Source organism: Salmo trutta, chromosome 32, assembly GCF_901001165.1.
Source record: "Salmo trutta chromosome 32, fSalTru1.1, whole genome shotgun sequence".
NCBI classification, from domain to species: domain Eukaryota; kingdom Metazoa; phylum Chordata; class Actinopteri; order Salmoniformes; family Salmonidae; genus Salmo; species Salmo trutta.
This window is the reverse complement of record NC_042988.1, coordinates 35,327,284-35,352,978: the sequence shown is the minus strand read 5'-3', so window position 1 is coordinate 35,352,978 and position 25,695 is coordinate 35,327,284. Positions and strand designations below refer to the sequence as shown.

Here is a 25,695-nt window from a genome sequence, read left to right as displayed (position 1 = left end):
AAACCCTACTTAAGTATGATCTCCAATTAGAGACAACGAGGACCAGCTGCCTCTAATTGGAGATCATCCCAAACAAACCAACATAGAAATACAAAAACTAGAACCTAACAACATAGAGATAGAAAACATACAATAAACCCCCCTGTCATGCCCTGACCTACTCTACCATAGAAAATAACAGCTTACCATGGTCAGGACGTGACACATATCGTATTTGCTATAGCTCTCTCTTTCTCTCTCTCTCTCTTTCTCTCTCTCTCTCTCTCTCTCTCGCTCTCTCTCTCTCTCTCTCTCTCAGTCTTGTACTTCTCCCAAATGTTTTGTCTCTACCTCAGACAGTTCACAAACGTTCTTCCCACATGCCAAATTCTGGGGTTGCACAGGAACCCACACACCGCCGGCGCTCTGACGAGACGACATATGTGGGTGTCTGGTAGTAGGGGGGGTTTAGAAGAAGGTCCCAATGTATTTATTACACATTTGTTATGTTTTATTTACCACATCCGTACGGAGCTAACCACTCTATTCTCCATCTATAATTGTATCAGAGCAGACCTAGCAGATACGATCCCCCTCATTCATTCACCTAACCTCTTTAAGAAGTAATGGCTGCCTCAATAACACTCACAAAGGAGGTCCTTTCTCCATTCCCATGGCAAGGATATCAACAATACGAGTGTATTACCCCATTCAGCTGATCTTAGTCTTTCTCCCCCACTACTACACTTCTTTAACAGGATAATGAACGCAGTTAGAGTGAATTAACGACATTAACATTAATTTCATTGAATGTCAGAGACCTAGTCAGATCCATGTGAGATAATGAACAATTACAGGCTTTCTTATAGAATTTCCCCTTCTACTCAACCGTGATATGGGCTGATGAGAACGGAAGGAGGTTGAGGCGAAGATGAAGGAGGTGGGTGAGGAGGACAGTGAGAATACATTTGAGGGATAGGTAATACTGAAAATGTGCCTATCTAAGTGTACAATAGTTTAACAAAAGTACTGAGCAATGACTGAGAAACAATATAGAATGGTTTATTTCACAAAATCGACATTACGAAGTACCAATGACAGCCAATGCTGAATTATTTGAGACAATTCACAAAAATACACTACCCACAAGGAAATCATCGACACAATAAAAATACACAACTTTAAAATACATACCTCAGGAAAACTGTCAGTTGTAAGGGTAGGACAGAAGTGTCCGTCTATAGCTCACTGTTTGAGCAGCCGATGTTATGGCACTGCTTTGGCAGCGCTTGGTTCTGCACCTGGTGGATTCCGATAGAGGGGGCATCACCATAGTGACAAAACAACAAGTGTTTCTGTTGTTGAAACTAAATTACGTAATCACCCAGTTCACAATCAAAATGTGTAGCGGCTGTTGAAACCAAATGAAGTAATCATTTAAGTAACTGTAAACTCTCCTTCCAGACTCACATGAAGCATCTCCAATCCAAAATTAAATCTAGAATCAGCTTCCTATTTTGCAACAAAGCCTCATGTCGCCAAACATACCCTAGTAAAACTGACTATGCTACCGATCCTTGACTTCGGTGATGTCATTTACAAAATAACCCCCAACACTCTACTCAGCAAACTGGATGTAGTCTATCACATTGCCATCCGTTTTTATCACCAAACCCCATATACTACCCACCACTGCGACCTGTATGCTCTTGTTGGCTGGCCCTCACTACATATTCGTCGCCAAACCTGGCTCCAGGTCATCTGTAAGTCTATGCTAAGTAAAGCCCCGCCTTATCTCAGCTCACTGATTACCATAGCAACACCCACCTGTAGCACATGCTCCAGCAGGTATATTGCACTGGTCATCCCCAAAGCCAACACTTACTTTGGCCGCCTTTCCTTCCAGTTCTCTGCTGCCAATGACTGGAACAAATTGCAAAAATCTGTGAAGGTGGAGTCTTATATCTCCCTCTCTAACTTTAAGCATCAGCTGTCAGTGCAGCTTACCAAACACTGTACCTGTACACAGCCAATCTGTAAATAGCACACCCAACTACCTTATCCCCATATTATTACTTACCCTCTTGCTCTTTTGCACCCCAGTATCTCTACTTGCACATCATCATCTGCACATCTATCACTCCAGTATTAATGCTAAATTGTAATTATTTTCGCCTCTATATCCCATTTATTGCCTACCTCCCTACTATTTTTATTTTCTTTTGTGTTATTGACTGTACGTGTGTTTATGTGTAACTCTGTGTTGTTGTTTTTGTCGCACTGCTTTGCTTTATCTTGGCCAGGTCGCAGTTGTAAATGAGAACTTGTTCTCAACTGGCCTACCTGGTTAAATAAAGGTAAAATAAATCAAACTAAATAAAAAATCACCCAGTTCACAATCAAAATGTTTTGCGGCTGTTGAAACGAAATGAAGTAATCACCAAGTTCACCATGAAAATGTGCCAAGAGAAAGTAGAAAACAACAGACAAAAGAAAGGAGAAGGTGAAAAACCGTGTACAACTGTTCAGTGACAGGAAATGACAACCTTTCGACAGTGAACACAGAAACAGATGTCCTGTTCTGCTGATTTCTTTAAGAATGATTTAGTTGTGAAAGGGACTATACTTTATCTGTCATATTCAGTAAACACACAGCATATTTCCTATCTGGATTTTAACACCCTGTGTTTCATTGGACATGTGTGAATTAGGTGCGGTCAAATGTGTAACTACTGTAGGCCTAATGCAGGGTTGCTTTCTGTTTCCTATTGGCTGATGTGGGTCTACATCTATAGTGCTAAGTCCATCCAGGGCCCTGGTTGGTGATGAACATCTGGCCAAACATAGTCGTCCTTGGAGGAGCCAGACCCAATTTAGTGGCGTGTTCAGGGGCGGCAGGGTGAATGCACTGGCACCAAGACCCACTCCTTCTCTCCTTCCCCTCTGTCCGGGCCCTCGTGGAACGAGGGAAGTCAATGTTAAGTCAATGTTGGTTCTGTCTGGCAGCCTGTTTTCCTTGGCCCACAGTGTGCCAGTCACTCAGGAGATACTGCTGGTAAAATGCAAGTAAAACGCAATATTTGATTTAGCGAGAAGAACAAGAAAAGGACACAAAATAAAACTGATGTATTCAGGAAGTCATTAACTCTGGGGCGGAACGAATGAAATTCAGTTTAGAGTGTTTGTTTTGGAGGCCGGGGATTCAATTGCAAACAAGAGGTGATGTAGGTTCAGAGAAGACATTAGACTGGCACTCAAGGTCACGTGGCCATATCCAAACTTTTCAATCAAGATGACATATATTGATTTATATAGTTACATTTATATCTAAATCCACTGATATGGTAATTTAATCTACAGTATCTATCTATATTGATTTCTTGATATACTAGTTCATACATTCATTTATTTAGGCCATACAAATTATATTAAATGATTAACGGACACACCTTCTTAAAAATCTGAAAATTGTCAAAGTTGAATGATTAATCAAGCAACCAGCAATGCACAACTTCCTCTCGGACTCGGATTATGGCTGAATTATGCCTCTTTTAGCCTTCCCAAAAGGCAAAGATCTCTTGATTAGGTCACAAGGTGTTGAACTAAGGTTGCTGAAGTATTTTAACAACAGGGTTAACTTTTTTTTTTTTGCTAGCCTCAATTTAAAAATAAATAAATGTTTAACCTTTAGTAAAGTTTTGGTTTGCATTCTGTGAAGTTCGGTTTGCATTCTGAAGTTAGGGATGTTTGCTAATTGGAGCTAGCCATTGAAAAGCACGTTACTTCAATCACAATACATTTTTGCACTTGCATTTTTGTTATATAATTGGGTAAATTAAGACTTACCAGCTTTATTATAGAAGCATTTTTTGTTGCTTGTCACATGTATGCTCCCGAGTGGCGCAGCGGTCTAAGGCCCTGCATCTCCGTGCTAGAGGCATCACTACAGACCCTGGTTTGATTCCAGCCTGTATCACAACTGCCCGTGATTGGGAGTCCCATAGGGCGGCGCACAATTGGACCAGCGTCGTCCGGGTTTGGCAGGGGTAGGCCGTCATTGTAAATAAGATTTTGTTCTTAACTGATTTACCTAGTTAAATAAAGGTTCAATAAATAAATAAATATATATGCTACACTACCACATGTTAGCCTACTAGCATATTAGCTTTAGCTTTTGGCTTATCATATTGCACAGCTTTCCCCTTGCTATAATCATTGCTACTTTTATAAGTTTATATGCACATTCATATTTCATTAGTATATTTATTTACCTTCTATATCTATATTGATTTATGTTTATATCCTGAGAAAAAGGAGGCCTACACATCAAAAGACTGACATTTTGTATTTATCTAAACCAATCAGCTCCAGCAATCAGAAACAATGACTTTATTCAGATAGCCAGGATATTTGGAGAGTAATGACACAAAGCAGCCAAACGTTTTCTGTATAGTGAAGGTGACTACAATTCAGCGTAGGATCCGCGAAAGCGCCATTTCTATAAGGTTTGCTTTGAAGCAGGAAGGAAGGAAAGGCACTTCTCCCAACCAAGTCCCTCTTCTATCAGGAAGATTTTGTGCATCAAGTGGGTTCCGGTCAGGCAGGCAGGGCTGGTTAGTTCAATGGCAGGCAGGCAGTAACAATACTTTATGTCCACTTCATTTCCATTGCAAATCAGGCCCTGAGTTCCCTGGGTTCCCAGAGTTCCCAGCAGCTCCCCGTTTCCCCGAAACAAGCAGAGTAGCAGGGACTCATTAACAGCAATGAGACTATAACTCTGATAGCTATCCCCGGCCTAACAATGCAACCCAAACCTGGGTTCTGATGGTATTTCTTTTCTTTGAGAATTTGATTGAGCCTGCTGGAGTGCATTTTTTGAGCTATTCCTGTTATTTAGGACTTCATATCTTTCATTTGAATATTGATTGATATTGATATTGATTTATATTGATACTGTACTCCATTGTTGAAGAGAGTTAGCAAGTAAGCATAAACCTGTATCATGTGCATGTAACCAATACACTTTTGATTTGATTTATTCCATCGATTCCATTGCACGAGTGAAGCTGTAGTATTTGTAAGAAAACAAATACTGTTTGAACCCAGTTTGCTAACAATGGGATCTAGTGAGGTGGTTGTGGCTTTGCGATGTGCCTGGGTTCATCCAGTGTTCCGTAATGGGATGTGTCCCTGGCCACGTCTTTCCAACAGTCAACAATGGCTGTGACAGGTGGAATGTACATCAGACCTCGGCCCCTGTTCTACACACAAAGCCCCCGACAGAACTAACCCTGTCTAGATCTGGTGTTCACTGACCAAATACTCTGATGGCGTATGCCTGCGTGCATGTGAGCGTGCGTGTGAGCATGCATGTGTGTGTCTTATCATTCTGTCTGTCAGTGCGTGCGCATGTTCCACATTTTTCCCATTAATATGAATACAAGTGGAACATGAATCCCATGGCTGTACTGGTCCATTGTCTTCTCTCATGTCATTGAAAACGGAATTAAATACTTTGAAACCCATTAAGGTTGGAGATGGGAGTGTTGCTCAGGTTTGACTTGCTCTGCTTTTCCAGTCAGTGAATAGCCCTCCACTTCAGCCTCATTGTTTACTCATTTACAGTAGAGCTTTCAAGAGGGCCCCAGCAGAAACATGGTGAAAGGATGTTCTCCAACGAAACAGGACCCAAGCCCCCCTCCCTTCCCTTCTGTTCTTTCTCAAGAGTTCCTCCTGAAAATATTTGGCAAACAATGGTGAAAAAAGACAGACTTTGAAGGAGGAAAACAACAAGCCGTTCCTGAACCACCCACACCCCATCTGCTGTGGTATTGTCTTGTCTCTTCTTTATGGTATGAACATTATGTGCTGATATGATTTCCTGATTCTATGTTGTGGTGCTGGTGGTTGTTAGGGGCTACCACCGGTGGATGTTGTTTTGTTGTTGTCGGGGCATTCGTTGCGATATGAAACAGGCAAGGGGGAAATCTCGAGAGAAAAAAAAATCCGCCCCCATGTGCATCTAATCGTCCATTCACAGCCCTTTTAATGACTGGTCAGTTCCTCTGCCCTGCCATTTTCTGTCCAATTATTTATTTTCTCTCCGTCCGGATAAATGGAGACAATGAGGCCCTCCAGCGCATAATGACTCATTAAAATTCAGCAGTTCAGTGCTGGCACTTGGCTTTCTCCCTCGGACCCATTGGGGACGGCTGCTTGGTAGCATGCGTGCTAGTGCCAACTTGAACATTCTAGATTCTACCCAGTGGACTAAAGGAGCAGGCAGACAGACAGGCAGGCAGACAGACATTCTCGGTCTTCTTTGCCTGTAAGTTTAACTCTGTTTGAACTATTGAGGTTCTTTCTTCTTCTTTTTTACAGTGCAACTTCCCACATCAGAGGTGGGAAGGGTTACCCAGAGCTGTGTGTGTGTGTGTGTGTGTGTGTGTGTGTGTGTGTGTGTGTGTGTGTGTGTGTGTGTGTGTGTGTGTGTGTGTGTGTGTGTGTGTGTGTGTGTGCGTGCGTGCGTGCGTGCGTGTGTGTTAGATGTGGCCTACAGAATGGTGACAGAAATAAAGACTGATGGGACCCTAAATAGTATTTTATTTTAGCATAGTGTTTCAAGTGAAAACTAACTGATTTAAATGGAAGCATGTAGTGAGGAAAACTAACTACAGCGACTGTGGCATCCTACAGACAGTTTTCAGTTTCAGTTTTTCAGTTTTCAATAAACAGTTTACAAAAATTCCAAATTACTAATATATTCCTGTTTTAGATGAGTGAGGGATATTTGTATATTTTGTTCATTACTCTGCTGTTAATACAATCCCCAAATTGAGCATGGCAGCGCAGCAGTCATGTTCTTCAGGAACACAGAACAAAATGTGTTAAGAAGATGCATTTTGAGATTGTATTAACAGTGAAATAATGAATAAAATACTAAAATATTGTCTTTGAGTGTAGTTCTCCTTTAATCTGTAGTATATGGTTCTGTGTTCGACAACTGCTGTCTACTATACAGATGTGAGAGCAGGAGGAGGGTGGAGCAAAACAGACAGTACCTCAAGCTGCTCAAAACGTGCTGCTTAGAACTTTCCACAAAGCTTACTTATTCAAAGCTAACCGAGAACGTTTAACACGACCCTATTCCGTTGTCGTGACCCTATTCTGTTGTCGTGACCCTATTTAGCTGAATCCATCATTACTGGAGGTTGAGAAAATAAATGTCAATATATCATCCTACATTTCAAGCCTAGAGCTACTTCAACCGAAACTGGTCCAAGACCTGTTTGTGCTGTCATGCCAAACAATGACAATAGGAATTGGCAAGACAGTACAGACAGATCTGGGACCAGGCTAACTTCAACCTATCACATAATATGACATTTACATAAAAAAAAGGCACAGTCAGTCAATGAGAAAAGTTCATTTTTATTTCTTTACAGAGAAACGGCCAGCAAATGGGTTAGCTGTGGCGTGTGGATGACCTAGTTAATATAGATGATGACATAGTTCACAGCTTAGTCATTAAAAACATACACTGCGATAATATAAAGAAAAACACTGCATTCTGTGGACATAAAGTAGAGTATGGTGCTCTGTACACAGACAAACTGAACAGACATTGAGGCTGTTACAAACGGCACCAAATTAAGATTACATAGAGATTATTTGATTCTGTAGTGTGGATTACTGATTGTACTGTATGCTGCATGAAGTTTGTTAATAATCCAATTCGGAAATGATGACAAAGCATTAGAAGACAAAAATACGTTCTGCGCATTGTAAACTGGGTTAGAGTGAATTGACATCTTATGACTTCTGAGGAATTGACCCAAAACACATACATGAACGTTCTCACATGCATTCTGTCATAGTCTTTCTTTGTAAGCTTTCAGTGGCCATGTTTAACTCAGATAACAGTACAGTATGCTGCTTAGTCAACCAAAACAACTGTTCTGTCCATACTTGTTAATGCTTGGTCCCCTAGGACAACACACACACGAACACACACACATCTGTGTGTCGTCCTGTCTGCATGAGTCCAGCTGACGCGTTACTCAGTGTGTCTGGTGTTATCTTACCCCACTTCCTTAAACCCCACATCATGACTAATCGCAATTGGTCAAGCAAAGCTTCCAGGCACCTGTTGGATCAGGTGGCATTCTATTGGTCTATTGGTATCTGTTGCATCATGTGATATTCAAATAGATCTGTTCTATTGGTCCCACTTTGCTTTCCTGCAACTTGGAATGGAGACAATGTTCATTATTGGTCGTCTAGGGAATGATGATATAAAATGTAGTAATGGGTTATGGAATTTCTACTGTACTTAGATCCACCACCCACCCATTTCCATTGTGATATACCCCTACTTTGTTACTGGTGTTTAACGACTACATTGGAAATAACACGGGAAATAATGTGATGAACATAAATACATATTTAAGATATTTCTAACATCAAAATAACAACAATATGAACATTTAAGAATTCAAATTAACAACTGAATTAAGACTGGTCCACTGATGTAAATATCTGTGTGCATATTTAAGTTATACAGCTCGGCCTCATACTGTAGCGCACTACTTGACCAGAGCCCTATGGGCCCTGGTTAAAAGTAGTGCACTATATAGGGAATAGGGTGCCATATGGGATTCAGCCTGTGAAAAAAAAAGTCTTAATCCCAGAGCTTCATTCCAAAAGTATCTGTTTCTCCATCTGCTTCACCAAGGACTTGGGCCTAAGAGTTATTCTCTCTCTCCTACACAAGTCCGTGGCAGGCCTACACGCTGCTGTCTCAACGGTGCACACAACACAACAACATGTGCAGACCTGGGTCGTGTTCATTAGGCACCAAACAGAAGAAATAAGAAAAGCTAATTTTCCATTGCAATATATGTTAAAACATTTTCATTGTGTGTCCTAATGAACACAACCCTGAACTTGAAGAAGGTGTGGCTGTAGATGTGTGTGTGTGGGTGAGGGGGGGGTTTCCGACTCCTCACAGAGGAATTTTGGCTCGCCTTTGATTTGATTTTTTTTGTCAAAGTCAGTCTTTCTGTTTTTCCATGGGTAAGGTAAAACGAAAAAGGTTTGTATAAAATCAGCAGGCACTTCGATATTTTTTCTTCGATATGTTCAAATTGGCACGGGGATAGCCTAGCACCCTCCAATCCTCGTCCTCCAGTTCTCATATTTCCATGAGACATGGGTTGTGTTCATTGGGCACCAAACAAAGAAAAGGGGAGGGACTACTTGGACTTGTCGAATAAGAAATGGTCATCTTCGTTGTCCGTTGCAAAACATATTGATGAACACGTCCCTGGCGAGTAATGAACAGTCACCTACGGTCTGGATAGGGTGGTGTACACCGGCTGGTCCCAGTTGGAGGTGGGGGGACTGTGGGTGGGGGGAATGGACAAACTGTTGAGGATGGGGCTCCCGTGGTACGCCCTTCTGGAGGAGTGGAAGTAAGGGTACTGGTACAGGCTGGAAGGGTAGCCTGAGTAGGGGTTGTAATAGTTGGAGCTCTGGAGGTCTGTATAGTCACACTGAGAACTGGAGAAGGAGGCTGCAGCTGCAGCGGCTGATGACGTCACGCAGGTCTGGGCTGTGTAGGAGTGGGAGTAATCTGAGTGTGAGGGGGAGCTGTGAGAGTGACTGTCGCCGCTGTAGTGGCTGGGGCTCAGCTGCTCCGTCTTGATGTGGGCCCGGTGCTGTGGGACCGCCTCGCTAGAAGTTGAGGAAGAGGCAGACATGGCGGCACTCTTGCGGCTCCAAACGGCACCGTTCGCTGTGGCGTGGCTGTATGATGTATACGAGCCGACACCAGACGCAGGGTTTAGTCCATGGTGGCCGTGGTGGTCCACGCCTGCGCCAGCGGTGGAGGCATGGCCGTTGAGCGGTAGATACTGGTCAAACTCATGCACGTCGAAGGCCTCCATATTGCTGATGACGTCGGTGCTGAGCTCGGAGATGTCCACGTTGCTGAAGTCGATGTTCTGTCGGCCGCTGTCCAGTAGGCGCCGTCCCTCGTGCTTCATGTCCTGTTTGCCCCCGTGGTGCAGGTCCGTTTTGGGGGTGGTGGGGGGTGTGGGTGGACCGTGGGGTTGGCCTTGAGGATGGTGAAACAGAAACATGTCAGCTGTGTTGTAGACCACACTTGGGAATGGTCCAAGTGATCGAAATATAGTCGAATTTGATCACATTTAATTAATTGGTGAAATTAGAATGTCATGAAGCTTTGGGGACATTCTGTAAAATCTAAATATTATTAACAGTTACCATTAGCCATTTACACATGTCATAAATCCAAATTGTTGACTACATAAGATGTTAATTGTGCTATTTTGACACATTCTTTCTCATCAACTCACCTGCATGTTCAGGGTGGTGGTGTCCATCGGCTAAGCCTGCCAACAATCCTGGTTCAGCCTTGTACATGTGATTCCCCAGCTCTGCACCAGAGTCTGAGTCACTCTGCCCAGGTTTCACACTCTTCCGACGCCGAGGCTGGTACTTGTAGTCAGGATGGTCTTTTTTGTGCTGCACGCGAAGTCTCTCCGCTTCCTCCACAAATGGCCGCTTCTCATTCTCTGAGAGTAAGCTATGGTAATAGTGTGAACGTAACATGTAAATGAACTATTCAGTTGGTGCATTGTAATAGCCTAATTATAAAACCCATATACTTTTTTTAAGTAGGCCTATTTAAACAGGGACGATCATTCTGGTCATTAGGCCCACAATTATCCAAAGTGGAAAAACGTACTTTCCTCCCTGTTTTTCTTTCTAAATTGTGCAAAAATGTGCATGTTTTCTATTGATAAACTGTATAGACTTCACAGAATAGTGACTGGACTGATGACTAATTCGTTTCTATTTAGTGACACATCTCTTTAAAATCAGATTTAGAGATTTTACTGTATCAAGTATACTTGTTTTTGTTTGATAGGCCTATGTAAATTATATTTTTTTAGTTATAAACATTTCCACTTGGTCCTACTTACCGCCATAGCTTCCCCAAAGTCTTGCTCAGTTCGGCATTGTGCAGATGAGGGTATTGGTCCGCGAGCTTTCTGCGCGCCGCTTGCGCCCACACCATGAACGCGTTCATAGGTCTTTTGACATGGGGTTTATTTTTCAGCGAGCCAATTCCCCGAACGGGCATGGGGACGAGGGACCAGTCGTATCCCTTGAGAACCTGCGACACCGCGTCACGTATGCAGGCTGGGAATCGGTCATCATCCTCGCCGTCCAGTTTCTTTCCTATACCAGCGAGGAGTGATCCGTGTCCATCTGATCCCGTTGGCGACGAGGGCGCATCCGAGTCGGAATCATCCTGCGACATGGAGCTCGTAGTCCCCGCCGGGCTACACGGTGGGTCGCTGACGGACTTGTCATGCTCTGCGGTCATTTTTAACATTTGATCAGCCTCAAAAGGATTATATCCGGTGTAAATACTTTAGTGTGGTTGATTTTTTTTGTTGCGTCGCCGACTTTTCAAGTGAAAATAATGAGCTAGAACAATTGCGCATTTCACGCACGCTGAACCATGATAGGCAGAGTCCTTCACAACAACAACAAAAACTCAGTTGTTTTCCCTGTCTGTGTTTGTTTGTTTTTCTTCGTCCTGTGCTGTGCTGTCAGGGGTGGTACTGTTCTGGACGCAGCAGTCTTCACAGTGAGTGCAGAGTTTGGGCGATAGAGGAACTTTACTTGAAGTTTGGAGCCCTCACTCCACCTTCTGCTTCTGATTGGTTGAGCCTTATCACCATTTTCGTTTCTGATTGGTTGTGGTTTTGAATGGCAAGTCATTTGTAAAAAAAATATATATATATATTTAAGATATGTTTCTGTTATAATGTTTGCATTTTTTCATACTCACCCCAGCATGCACTCTCTCGTTTAGTGCGGATTAGCCTACCTATTTCACAATCGCAAATAATGATTGAACCGTTGTTTAATGCATGGAAAACACCTCCTATGTGACGTTCACTAAACTTTATCACAAAACATGAAAGTGTCAGAAAAAACGATTTCCAATCTTACGCCAGTAGCATATCAACACATCAAGGAATTTAAGTTATTTATAAAGAATAGTTCTAGAATAGTCCTCCATAAAAGTACTGATATGTTTTGGTATGTCAAATATTTTGGAAAAACTTGGGAGACATACTTTACTTTTGTTCCGTACTTTCTCGACTATTTCACTATTAAGTTGCAATCCATTATTCACAAATAATATGCTTTATTTCAATATCCTTATGTTAGGTAGCCTAGTAAATATGCATTTATCCTGACCCAAAAATTACATATTTAAACAATAGTTTGATTTCAAAAAATATTTGACATAATCCTATGAACATATTATTTGTGATTTTTCATCACCTTAGCAATTTGATTCCTAGTGGTTACGTAGATGATACCGAATCATATAAAACAATCTTAATGTCCTCAGTGCGCTTCTAAGTTTTAAACACACTCATAAACGGATGTGTTGTATTTACTGTCTAAGATTTCATCTAATAACATGCTGACGATTTTGAAAGAATTGCGTTTAAATCCTAGATATATAATGGTAATATGAGTTTTAAAACATCCAATGACAAAGATAATATTTATGTCATGTTGACAAGGGGGAATTTTAATTTAAACCATTGCATAGAAAACGTTTTAATATGAAATACAAGTTTCTCTGTATTACAAATATGTAATAATATTTATCCACGCCAGGGACTTGGATTAAAGCATCACATTCTGCACAGCCTCTTCATTGTTGAAGATGAAAGTCATTCGTTTCCATTCCTTGCGGACATTTTGACAGGGTTTTTATCCGTAGGCTAAGTTTTGTTTGGACAAAATAGACACCAACAATCGAAATTCATTCACATGGGATAAGACTATCAGGCGAAAATATTGTAAAGAAGTAGGATATAAAAATGTCCATGTAAAAAAAAGATTTCGTTGATTTCGTTCGAATGACAAGAGATTTGTAATGTTATCAATTGGTCAGATATTTGTTAAAAGTTGTGGTCGGACGCTGGAATAACAATTATAATTGGCTTCACGATAGCGTGTACATTATTTAAAAATCCAAATAAAATATAAACTTTTTGAACGCGCAGGGAGTTGACTATTCTGGGTCCCATTCTGAAAGCTATTGAGACAAACCCGTATTAATGACAGGAATGAGAACATAACCAACTCGACACAGTCGGTTCAGCGCGGTATCCAGTGTAGTCAGTGGTGCTCTGGCTTGTATTTCTCCAGCAGCAGCGCTCTCTTGCCCATCAGACGCCGTCGGCCAATTAGGATTCGCCAGTGGCACCGTACCACCGCAAGTCAGCGCATAGATATCTTCCCACTTTGTGCCAGGGCAATGGAATTCAATGTGAAAATGTGAAGTACAAATGAAAAGGAATTGTGAATACATTATGATTACATAGGCCTACTAAGACATGTTTTATTGGTGAAGATCTTTCTCATAAATAACTTGTGAGAGTTCAAATCAAATCAAATTGTATTTGTCCCCTTAACGTGAAATGCTTACTGACAAGCCATTAACCAGTTCAAGAAATAGTTGACTAAATAAAATAAAAAGAAACACAATAAAATAACAATAATGAGGCTATATAGAGGGGACACCTCTGGTCCTAGTTGCCTGTAACGTTGCAGTTAAAAACGTTTTGAAAATACTAACTGAGTCCACATGGTAATAACACATTTGAATACATAAATAAAAAAATAACATTTTCAACGTGTAGATTATTTATGTGTCAGTTCAACAGCCACATAATCAGGGTGCTAATTTGATTTACACTGTAGCAGTGACTCTCATCTCAGTTTTAGTGGCCTATGATAAGACTCATATATCCCTGTGAGGGCCAGGGCACAGCCTGCATTTGAATGGAACACTATTAATAACCACCCATGTAAAGAATCCTCCTAATGTATGGAAACATAGGCCTCTGTTAGCTTTAGATAACATAGCCACATCACTTACACGCTGCCTGTTCAGGGACACGTAGGCTACTGTAAAGCTCTTTTGTTAACATTATGATAGTAGTGACTGTAACTGCAGCCAGGTTTCACAGTTGAACGAGGAAGTCCATCTCTCAGATGTCCATCTCTCAGACAGACGTCTGTTTGTTATCCATGAGGAAAAAAACACATCTCACTACAAATGAAAATATGAACAGGCCTCTTTATGACATTGAAGGCTAGAGAGAACGAGCAGAGGAGATAAGATGAGAGATTGAATCACTGCCTTTGTTAGTGGCTTTGTGTGGCTCTGATCTACATCTTCCATCAGCTCTCTTTCCAATGAAAAGACACGGTATGTTTCAGTTGGCCGGCAGTTTGTTTTATTCAATGCTCAGTGTAGGTGCTTAGGGAGCAGCTAGGCTAGGGGAATGGGAAGCCACCCTTTAGATACCTACGAATGGAATGGACAGACAGTCGAATGGGAATTGGATGGGACGGGAGAGGTCTTTAACAATGTGGAATATGTTGTTGCTGTTCCTCTTCAATGCAGAATTGGATGTAAAAAGGGGATGTAAATATTGGAAATATCGCAGTCATCACTGTCTTCCATACTCTACTTGGAGGTAAGAAGAATGTGCTTGTAGATTACGTCTCGTCTGATCTTTATGGGCTAACAAGATGAGAGTGAGGGAGTCCGAAAAAAAAGAAGGGTTGGCCTTTTAAAAAAAGTGTGAATGTAAATGTTTTAATACTTTGTTAGTGAAATTACCGTTGGCCATCTGCTCCCTCAGCACTGATAAGAATCTCTCTGTCTGTGTACTGTGTTTTTGAACTAGAAACTAGAATTTGTTTAACACGAGTTAAAAGGCGTAAGCTCCATCTGCTAGTATTTTCCTATTTCACACCACACAAATGATGTCATCAAATTCCACAGGGTTTTGTCATTTTTTAAGAAATTCTTTAAGTCTGGAAGTTGCTTTTTCTAAGTTTGTGGTGCTCCATGAAAGATGACTGGAGAGAGGTAGACAGGACTGAGGGTGTTCTGTCATACACAGAGCTAGTTTAAACATGCCTCTATACTGTCATGTCTGACACGCACACGTGCACGCGCACACACACACACACACACACACACACACACACACACACACACACACACACACACACACACACACACACACACACACACACACACACACACACACACACACACACACACACACACATCATGTTTTGGGACATGTGGGCCCACCACAGTAAAGAGTAAGACAATACTCTCTGCAGCATATCATGGAGTTCTGTGAATGACTGAATGAACAAGGAGTGTTGAGATTTTCATTCTCAATGGTTTCTCATTGGTCCCTGTGACCCTGCATTTGCATAAGATTGGATTCTCTTAAATTTTGAAGTGTAATCAGATGAGTGTAACCAAACAGAGTCGGCTCTGGTGGGTCACATTGTGTTGGGAGAAGGTTCAAAGACATGTTATTGATAACAATAAAAAGTGGTCTCTGTGCAGTGTTGATAAATCGAGGTAAAAGTCCTAGAGCCAGAGCAGGTGAGTATAGCTGTATACTGACTAGAGTGGTTGAGGTAATCCTGTTGTCCTGTGAGTATAGCTGTATACTGACTAGAGTGGTTGAGGTAATCCTGTTGTCCTGTAAGTATAGCTGTATACTGACTAGAGTGGTTGAGGTAATCCTGTTGTCCTGTGAGTATAGCTGTATACTGACTAGAGTGGTTGAGGTAATCCTGTTGTCCTGTGAGTATAGCTGTATACTGACTAGAGTGGTTGAGGTAATCCTGTTGTCCTGTGAGTATAGCAGTATACTGACTAGAGTGGTTGAGGTAATCCTGTTGTCCTGTGAGTATAGCTGTATACTGACTAGAGTGGTTGAGGTAATCCTGTTGTCCTGTGAGTATAGCTGTTTACTGACTAGAGTGTTTAAGGTACAGTAATCCTGTTGAATGTGGATAAGACCCAGCCTACTGGTTACGGAGTAGGGTGAAGTTTCACTTAGATGCCAATCTTGGGTCAGTTTAACATTTCCCCCACTAATGGTTAAGGTTAGGATCAGGGGAGTGGAAGCTGATCCTAGATCTGTACCTTGGGGAAATTTCTCTCCGGAGCAAGGGATGCCAGTAGAGCCAACAGAACAGAATATAGCTCAATATCTTGCTCAACAAAATTACTACAACTAGGAGACTTTAGACTTCAGCTCACACTCATAGTGAGGAAAAAGTATCGACCACTCAGAGAGACAGCAAGGAGGGCAGAACCGTAACATTGACTGACAGCTGGGTTAATACTCTGCCAAGCGGAGGGTGGGTGTCACGTCCTGACCAGTATAAGGGTTATTTGTTATTGTAGTTTGGTCAGGACGTGGCAGAGGGTATTTGTTTTTGTGGTTCGGGTGGTGGTTTATTTAGTAGGGCGTTTGATTTATTATTTCCAGGTTTTTGGGTAATGTTCTATGTGGTCTCTGGTCTTTTGTATTTCTATGTCTGGTTTATTGGGGTTGGACTCTCAATTGGAGGCAGGTGTTTTCTCGTTGCCTCCAATTGGGAGTCCTATATATGGGTATGTGTTTGGTTTAGTGTTTGTGGGAGATTGTTTCTTGTTTTGCCTGTGTGAGCCTTACAAGACTGTTTTGTTGTTCGTGAGTTCTTCGTTCTTTTGTGATTTTTGTATACGTGTTTGTTTGGTTTTCCTTCTTAATCCTATTAAAAGAAGATGAGTATACAACCCGCTGTGTTTTGGTCCTCCATTCCAGATGACAACCGTTACAGAATCTCCCACCACAAATGGACCAAGCAGCGGAGTAAGGAGCAAGGGGAATTCAATATGGACTGGCGGGAGAAATGGACGTGGGAGCAGATTCTGGCCGGAGAGGGCCCATGGAGGAAGTCTAGTGAGGACCGGGAACGCTACCGGGGAACACGACTGGCGTTTAAGCCCGAGAGGCAGCCCCAATATTTTTTTTTGGGGGGGCACATGGGTAGTTTGGCTGGGCGAGGAGTGAGCCCCAGGCCAAAACCCCGTACCTTTTCTGGGCAACCAGTGAATGGACAGGTCCCGTGCTTTGGGGTAATGGGTACTGTGGCGAGGCCAAGTATTTTTAGGCCGGTACGCGCAATACCAGCGCCCCGCATTTGCCAGGCGGAAGTGGGCATCCAGCCAGTAAGAGCGATGCCAGTTCTGCGCTCGAGACCGCCAGTACGCCTCTACGGTCCAGTGCGTCAGCCCTGTCCAACTCGTCCTGTTCCCGCTCCCCGCACTAGCCCTGAGGTGCGTGTTCCCAGGCTGATACCTCCAGTACCAGCACCACGCATCAGGCTTCCAGTGCGTCAGCCCAGTCCGACTCGTCCTGTTCCCGCTCCCCGCATTAGCCCTGAGGTGCGTGTTCCCAGGCTGATACCTCCAGTACCAGCACCACGCATCAGGCTTCCAGTGCGTCAACCCAGTCCGACTCGGCCTGTTCCCGCTCCCCGCAGTAGCCCTGAGGTGCGTGTCCCCAGACTGGCACATCCAGTACCAGTACCACGCATCAGGCTTCCAGTGCGTCAGCCCAGCCTTGAAAGTTCGGCAATAGTGTGCAGTCCAGAGTATCCGGCAACAGTGTGCAGTCCAGAGTATCCGGCAACAGTGTGCAGTCCAGAGTATCCGGCAACAGTGTGCAGTCCAGAGTATCCGGCAACAGTGTGCAGTCCAGAGTAACCGGCAACAGTGTGCAGTCCAGAGTATCCGGCAACAGTGTGCAGTCCAGAGTATCCGGCACCAGTGTGCAGTCCAGAGTATCCGGCACCAGTGTGCAGTCCAGAGTATCTGGCAACAGTGTCTAGTCCGGAACCGAGGGATACTGCCTGTGATCAGGAACCGAGGGAGACTGCCTGTGATCAGGAACCGAGGGAGACTGCCTGCGATCCGGAACCGAGGGAGTCTGCCTGCGACCCGAAACCGAGGGAGTCTGCCTGCGACCCGGAACCGAGGGAGTCTGCCTGCGACCCGGAACCAAGGGAGTCTGCCTGCGACCCGGAACCGAGGGAGTCTGCCTGTGACCCGGAACCGAGGGAGTCTGCCTGCGACCCGGAACCGAAGGGGTCTGCCTGCGACCCGGAACCGAAGGGGTCTGCCTGTGACCCGGAACCAAGGGAGTCTATCAGCAACCCGGAACTGAGTAAGTGTATTAGTAACTGTGTTTCAAATGAGTCTGCCTACAGAGTGGAACGGAAGAGGTCTGCCTACGATCGGGGACGAAGGGAGTCTGCCTACGGCCCGAAACTGATCAAGTCTGTCTGCATTCTGGAGGACAGTAGGCCGGAGCCAGAACCACCTCCTGTACAGGTGGGTTGGGGAGGGGGGGTGTAGCACAAGTGCCGTCGGTGACGGCAGCCACCCTCCCTTCCCTCCCTTTAGTTTAGGGGGATTTTGTTGTTGTTGTTTTTTTATTTATTTTTATTTATGAGGTGCATCCGGGGTCTGCACCTTTGGGGGGGGGGGGGGGGGGTACTGTCACGTCCTGACCAGTATAAGGGTTATTTGTTATTGTAGTTTGGTCAGGACGTGGCAGAGGGTATTTGTTTTATGTGGTTCGGGGTGGTGGTTTATTTAGTAGGGCGTTTGATTTATTATTTCCGGGTTTTTGGGTAATGTTCTATGTGGTCTCTGGTCTTTGGTCTGGTTTATTGGGGTTGGACTCTCAATTGGAGGCAGGTGTTTTCTCGTTGCCTCTGATTGGGAGTCCTATATATGGATATGTGTTTGGTTTAGTGTTTGTGGGAGATTGTTTCTTGTTTTGCCTGTGTGAGCATGACAAGACTGTTTTGTTGTTCGTGAGTTCTTCGTTCTTTTGTGATTTTTGTATACGTGTTTGTTTGGTTTTCCTTCTTAATCCTATTAAAAGAAGATGAGTATACAACCCGCTGTGTTTTGGTCCTCCATTCCAGACGACAACCGTTACAGCGGGAGCGGGACTGGCCTGTGGTGGTTTCGTAGGGGTCTGGGGTCAGGAGAGAGAGAAACAGAGAAAGACAGGAGAGAATAGGGGAACAGAGGAGAAGAGGGAAGAGAGTAGAGGAAGGAGATTAAAATGACTCCAGCGCTTGTCTTTCGCCGGTCCCTGTGTTGTTGTGGGGAGTTGGGAGAGTTCTTGTGAGAGAGAGAGAGAGAGAGAGGGAAGGGGGGAGGAAGAGAAGACAGAAAGGAAGAGAGAAGTGGAAAGGAAGAGGGGGGGGGCGTGCGTGAACCCTAAGTGTCCCGTGGAGGGAAGGAAGGTTTTAATGTTCTGCTTTTGGAGACATCTCAAAGGATCTCTGCTTTGGCGTTAAGATTTTCACACTGAGACAGAGCCTCATGCAGTACGGCTTCCTCTTCTGCTCTATCCCAACACTCCCAAGCTCTGGTCAGCCAATACCCCACGCCATGTCAATAATACTCCACCGCTCAAGTAATGCACATACAAAATTAAATTACAGAATCACCCACGGGAAAGCTATATCCTTTAGTCTGCCTCTGTTTCTAATACACTTAAAGCACGTCTCTTTGCTTGGGACAATTTATTTAAAGTAGATATATGAATTGGCACAGGCTTCCCGCTTGGCAGAACTATATATTATATGAACAATGCTGGCTGAGAAGTTATGTATAGGATCCTTGACAGGACCATCAACAGGTGTGTTATGTTCCTTCTATTTTATTTTATACAGCAGGGGTATTTAAGGAGTACTGCTGGTTTTTCTGATCTACATGATAGAACCCACCTGGTCCAAATCAGTCCCTGATTAGAGGGGAAGAATGGAAAAAAGTACTGGAACTGGCTTCATGGTCCAGATTTTAATTTGAGGTTTATACAGGTTATTCAATATTTTACAATAGAGACCTGTTCTGAAGATGAGAAAAGTCACTTGTGGAAATTAGACAGTAAAGTAACCAAGACCCTATTACGTAAAATAAGCCCTAAACATGGGTCACCCATTCAAAATGCAGAGGCAACTGTGAGGTTATAACCCTAAAACCCAGCATAAAAAGGGTGATGGTCAACCTCAGGGAATCTAAAAAGGCTTTCATTTCAGCTTTAGCTGTATATGATGGAACAACTTTACTTAAAGCATTCAGGTATAATGCATTGTTAGTTGTTATAAGCATGTAAGAGTGTCTGCTAAATGACTCAAATGTAAATGTACCCCCCTAAAAAATAAAAAAAATAACAATAATAATAATAATTATATATAAATGCAGTAAGCACCTATTAAGTTTTACAAATCAACTTAATTATTTTATGTCTTTATGTGGTCGTTTTTCAAGAGGCTATAAATGGCTAAAATACGTTTTACATTTTGTGGTCATTTTGAGCTCTTTTGTGGTAATTTTCAAACCTCTTGAAACGACTCCTATAAACAATTTGAACTGAGAAAATATGACGCAAAAACAAGTTTTAATTATTATTTGGAATAAAAATGAACAATGTTCTGTTAGTCAGTGTTTCCCCTCGTTGGACTGCAGTGGCGGGCTCTCTTAGTTGAACCACTTGGGGTCAACATCCCTTGAGCACTTTGAGTATCTTTACAGCTGTCTGTCTCCCTCTCAGCTCCTCTCTCCTTGTGTTCATCTCCATGGAGCTATAATGAAGCCAATATCTAAGTAAAGAAAATAAACTTAGTCTCATCAGGAAAACAAAACCATATTTTCATTCATGTTCCTAGGTAAAATGAATGTATAAAATGGTGGTGTTTTCTTAGGTCTTTATAGTGAGATATAAGTAATATGTCAGTTTAGGCGCCATGTTTAACTACAATGGGTAAATGTCACTATATTAACCTATTTTAATGTTGTTCCTAGAGTCTTTCTCAGACCCCCCAATACCCTCATCTCTCCTTCACATCACTGTATCTGTAGTAGTCCTCTGACACTGATCATGAGCAGCAGCCCCATATCCTACAGCCAACAGCAGAGAGCCAGAGACAGACAGCCTGCAGCCTCTATCCTCCTCTCTTCTGCCCCAGTGATCACTTCCACCATCTTCTTCCACACAAGCTCCCTCACTCCCTCTCTCTCCCTACTGCTGAACTCAGCTACTCGGGTGGGAAGTGTTCTGAGGCTGGCTGTAGAATCACCGGTTGTCTGGTGAAAAGCACTAGCATCTCTGTATTTCTGGTGAATATTGTTTCTGGTGGCCTTGTCTGAGCAAGACTGGCCCATAGGGCAGGAGCCTGTCTCCTGTTTCTGTAACCTGGACAGAATACTAGTGTGTCAAAGGGCCTTACCCCCAATCCATCTCCTTAATGTGTGCCAAGCTGAGAGGCATTGGGTCACAGTTATTGAGTCCTTGGTATGACTCGCCTGGGGATCAACCAACCGACCTTCTAATCTCAGAGTGGACACTAACCACAACCCCACTGAGTTGGTTAGTGTTGTTTGTAGCACCCAACCTTCTAATCTCACAGTGGACACTAACCACAACCCCACTGAGTTGGTTAGTGTTGTTTGTAGCACCCAACCTTCTAATCTCACAGTGGACACTAACCACAACCCCACTGAGTTGGTTAGTGTTGTTTGTAGCACCCAACCCTCTAATCTCACAGTGGACACTAACCACAACCCCACTGAGTTGGTTAGTGTTGTTTGTAGAACCCAACCTTCTAATCTCAGAGTGGACACTAACCACAACCCCACTGAGTTGGTTAGTGTTGTTTGTAGCACCCAACCTTCTAATCTCACAGTGGACACTAACCACAACCCCACTGAGTTGGTTAGTGTTGTTTGTAGCACCCAACCTTCTAATCTCACAGTGGACACTAACCACAACCCCACTGAGTTGGTTAGTGTTGTTTGTAGCACCCAACCTTCTAATCTCACAGTGAACACTCCAACCATAAACCCACTGAGTTGGTTAGTGTTGTTTGTAGCTACTTGGGCAGCGGTGGGTTCCAAGCTGACCATAACACAAGCCTCTCCGGTGCACTTGTTCAAACTGCTGTGTCCAGTGGTCTTGTTGGTGGTCTGTGTGGTCCAGGGTTCAGTGGTCTCATTGGTGGTCTGTGTGGTCCAGGGTTCAGTGGTCATTAGTGGTCTGTGTGGTCCAGGGTTCAGTGGTCTCGTTGGTGGTCTGTGTGGTCCAGGGTTCAGTGGTCATTAGTGGTCTGTGTGGTCCAGGGTTCAGTGGTCATTAGTGGTCTGTGTGGTCCAGGGTTCAGTGGTCTCGTTGATGGTCTGTGTGGTCCAGGATTCAGTGGTCATTAGTGGTCTGTGCGGTCCAGGGTTCAGTGGTCTTGTTGGTGGTCTGTGTGGTCCAGGGTTCAGTGGTCTCGTTGGTGGTCTGTGTGGTCCAGGGTCCAGTGGTCTCATTGGTGGTCTGTGTGGTCCAGGGTTCAGTGGTCTCGTTGGTGGTCTGTGCGGTCCAGGGTTCAGTGGTCATTAGTGGTCTGTGTGGTCCAGGGTTCAGTGGTCATTAGTGGTCTGTGCGGTCCAGGGTTCAGTGGTCATTAGTGGTCTGTGTGGTCCAGGGTTCAGTGGTCATTAGTGGTCTGTGCGGTCCAGGGTTCAGTGGTCATTAGTGGTCTGTGCAGTCCAGGGTTCAGTGGTCATTAGTGGTCTGTGCGGTCCAGGGTCGTGGATGGAAGTTGATATAAGCCAGGATGATGTTTGTGCTCAGATTGAGGTGAGGCATGCTGGCCCACTGCCTAATGCCCATCGGGGGCATCAGGGCATCCTCAAAATCTAAAAAAGCAACCACTCTACAGAGATATGTGAGTTGTGTTTTTCAAAGTGTTTGATTGGACTGTTGTACCATAGACACAAAGAACATCCAACATGTCACCCCCTCCTTTATGGCATCAATGTGATATGGTCAAGTTGAATGTAGAGGATTTGCAGAGGATGCTATATTGACATGCATCTCTGAAATCATTATTCATATTTTATTCTTGTTTCTGTTGTACATTTTTTTAAATGAAGTTAATTTTCAAACCTCTTGAAAGATTTTATTTAAATAAATAAAAATCGGAAAAATATTGAAGCGAAAAAAGTGATAAGTTATTTATTAGAAAAAGCATCCAACATGTCACCCCATTATTATTAGAATCAGTTATGGTGACATCATTGCTATTTGGTGAAATAACATGATGATTTCAACAGGGTGACAGATTGACATATATATCTGTTGGATAGAGTTTTCTCCATCATGGTAGTATGTTCTGTAGTGTGACACCATGTAGTGTAGCTAGAGAACGACACAGTTCACAGAGAAAGTCTGTTTTACATGTTGCTGCTATATCGAGTGTTCAGAGTGCTGGCTGTTCACTCTGAGTCAGGCTTGAAGGGCTGAGCTATGGTGAGCTGTGGGGCTTACCCTGCATTGGGCCAGTGACTTCCTGTCTGCCCTGTCCCTCACCAGGCCCCCCTCACCCTAACCAGGCTAAAGCACACACTCAACAGGCTCCACTCAGCTACAGTGCCCCCGGCACAGCTCTATCTCTCTCTTCTCAGCCCAAGTCATGACCACATCAACGGCAGACGGAGCACCTCTCTCTTCACACTCACTCCTATTCACACCGACACACACACACACACACACACACACACACACACACACACACACACACACACACACACACACACACACACACACACACACACACACACACACACACACACACACACACACACACACACACACACACACACACACACACACACACACACACAAACACACACACACATATAACTTTTCCTGTTGAAAGTTTTTGAAATACTTAATTTACAGAAGATGCATACAGAAAACTTGGTGAATGAACAGAGAGATAAGGTGTGCTGTTGCCACTGACAACTTCCCTAGCTTAGCCTGCTGTGTCCTACTGTTAGCCCAGCAGTTAGATGTGACCCAGCCAGGTTCTCACATGCATGAAGGTAAATCCTCTATGATGGATGTTTCATTCCCCATCCTGTCCTCCCCCTCACAATCCCTCCCCTACTTTTGAGTTAATGGTGGATATTTTCACTCTTGGGCCGTGGGACAAATCTCTTTTCCGGGTTGTCCACTATTTAGTCAGGTCACCATCGAGGTGGGGTGTTCCATTCCTATTGGCCGTGGCTGGTTCCAATCAGATCTGGCCTCGGCCCCTAACAGCTGCTCCGCATTAGCTCCTCCCATTGACCCATGACCCTTCGCTCCCCTAGATTAGTTCTATTAAAACATGGTAATGAGGGGTTTACTCGTACAATTTCAGGTTTTATTCAGATCTATTAGTGGGCTTGGGGAGATGGTGTGTGTGTGTGTGTGCGTGTGCGTGTGCGTGTGCGTGTGTGTGTGCGTGTGTGTGCGTGTGTGTGCGTGTGTGCGTGTGTGCGTGTGTGTGCATGTGTGAAGGGGGGAAGGAGGTGATGTAGGAGGAGAGTAGGGTGTTTTAAAACTGAAGGAAACGATTAGAACAAACAGTATGAGCCAGACTCTTCGGTAAATGTCAGTATTTGGGGAGAAAAAGTACATCCAGATGATTTTGTGTTTCGTTCCACCTTGACACGTAACTGTCTTGTTATCCAGGGCTAATACCTAGAGGTGGTTGGGCACGTTCATTCTTCTACGTTACTGGGGATAGGTTAGGATTCAGGATTAGAGAGGCCTTATGAGAGTCAGAGTCACAAGATGTCTACCATCTTGTCAGAGTGACAAGATGGTAGACATGGCAGTGCTGAAATTATCATTTTAAATCTGTTTCAGTTTTTGTAATTTTTCTGTTCTGCAGCTATTGGGCGATTCTAGAAATCTTTGATCAGCCATAAGGCAACATATTACACAAAGAAGACACGCACGCACGCACACACACACACACACACACACACACACACGCAGGCACGCACGCACGCGCGCACACACACACACACACACACACAGTGCATAATGGTTTTACCTATTGACACAATAATTCCTTTCAGAGTGTTTCAAGTGTCTCGATAAAGGGGACACACAGGCAAAGTATTTAGGCCTAGAGCCATATCACTGTGGTTTGTGATTCCATGAGCAGACAAAGTATTTAGGCCTAGTGCCATATCACTGTGGTTTGTGATTCCATGAGCAGACAAAGTATTTAGGCCTAGAGCCATATCACTGTGGTTTGTGATTCCATGAGCAGACAAAGTATTTAGGCCTAGAGCCATATCACTGTGGTTTGTGAATCCATGAGCAGACAAAGTATTTAGGCCTAGAGCCATATCACTGTGGTTTGTGAATCCATGAGCAGACAAAGTATTTAGGCCTAGAGCCATATCACTGTGGTTTGTGATTCCATGAGCAGACAAAGTATTTAGGCCTAGAGCCATATCACTGTGGTTTGTGATTCCATGAGCAGACAAAGTATTTAGGCCTAGAGCCATATCACTGTGGTTTGTGATTCCATGAGCAGACAAAGTATTTAGGCCTAGAGCCATATCACTGTGGTTTGTGATTCCATGAGCAGACAAAGTAGCTGTTCCTGGTTTCTTTTCCACGGTGACAGGATAAGTGGTCAGATGAATGGGGAACGTTTTGGGAAACTTTGTTCCCATCCTGTATCTAGTCCCAGACACAGACAGGGGGAACAGTGTATGTTCTTTTTTTGTCTCTGACGTATCCCTCTCCTCTCCTCCCTCTCCTCCCTCTCTCCTCTCCTCCCTCTCTCCTCTCCTCCCTCTCTCTTCTCCTCCCTTTGTATCCATATACATATGGTCTGGATAAAACTTGTGGTGTGCTTCAGTCT

At 43.7% G+C, this 25,695-nt stretch overlaps 1 protein-coding gene across 1 annotated transcript; it reads right to left on the bottom strand.

The window, feature by feature from the left end:
• Positions 1-7,390: 7,390 nt before the first annotated feature.
• LOC115171795 (transcription factor Sox-8) lies at positions 7,391-11,808 on the bottom strand. Its single transcript, XM_029728940.1, has 3 exons — positions 10,989-11,808; positions 10,359-10,588; positions 7,391-10,096 (listed from the first exon to the last, which is right to left on the bottom strand). The coding sequence occupies exons 1-3, from the start codon at positions 11,402-11,404 to the stop codon at positions 9,327-9,329; spliced, it is 1,416 nt and encodes a 471-aa protein (XP_029584800.1). The 5' UTR covers positions 11,405-11,808; the 3' UTR covers positions 7,391-9,326.
• Between the last annotated feature and the right edge of the window lie 13,887 nt (positions 11,809-25,695).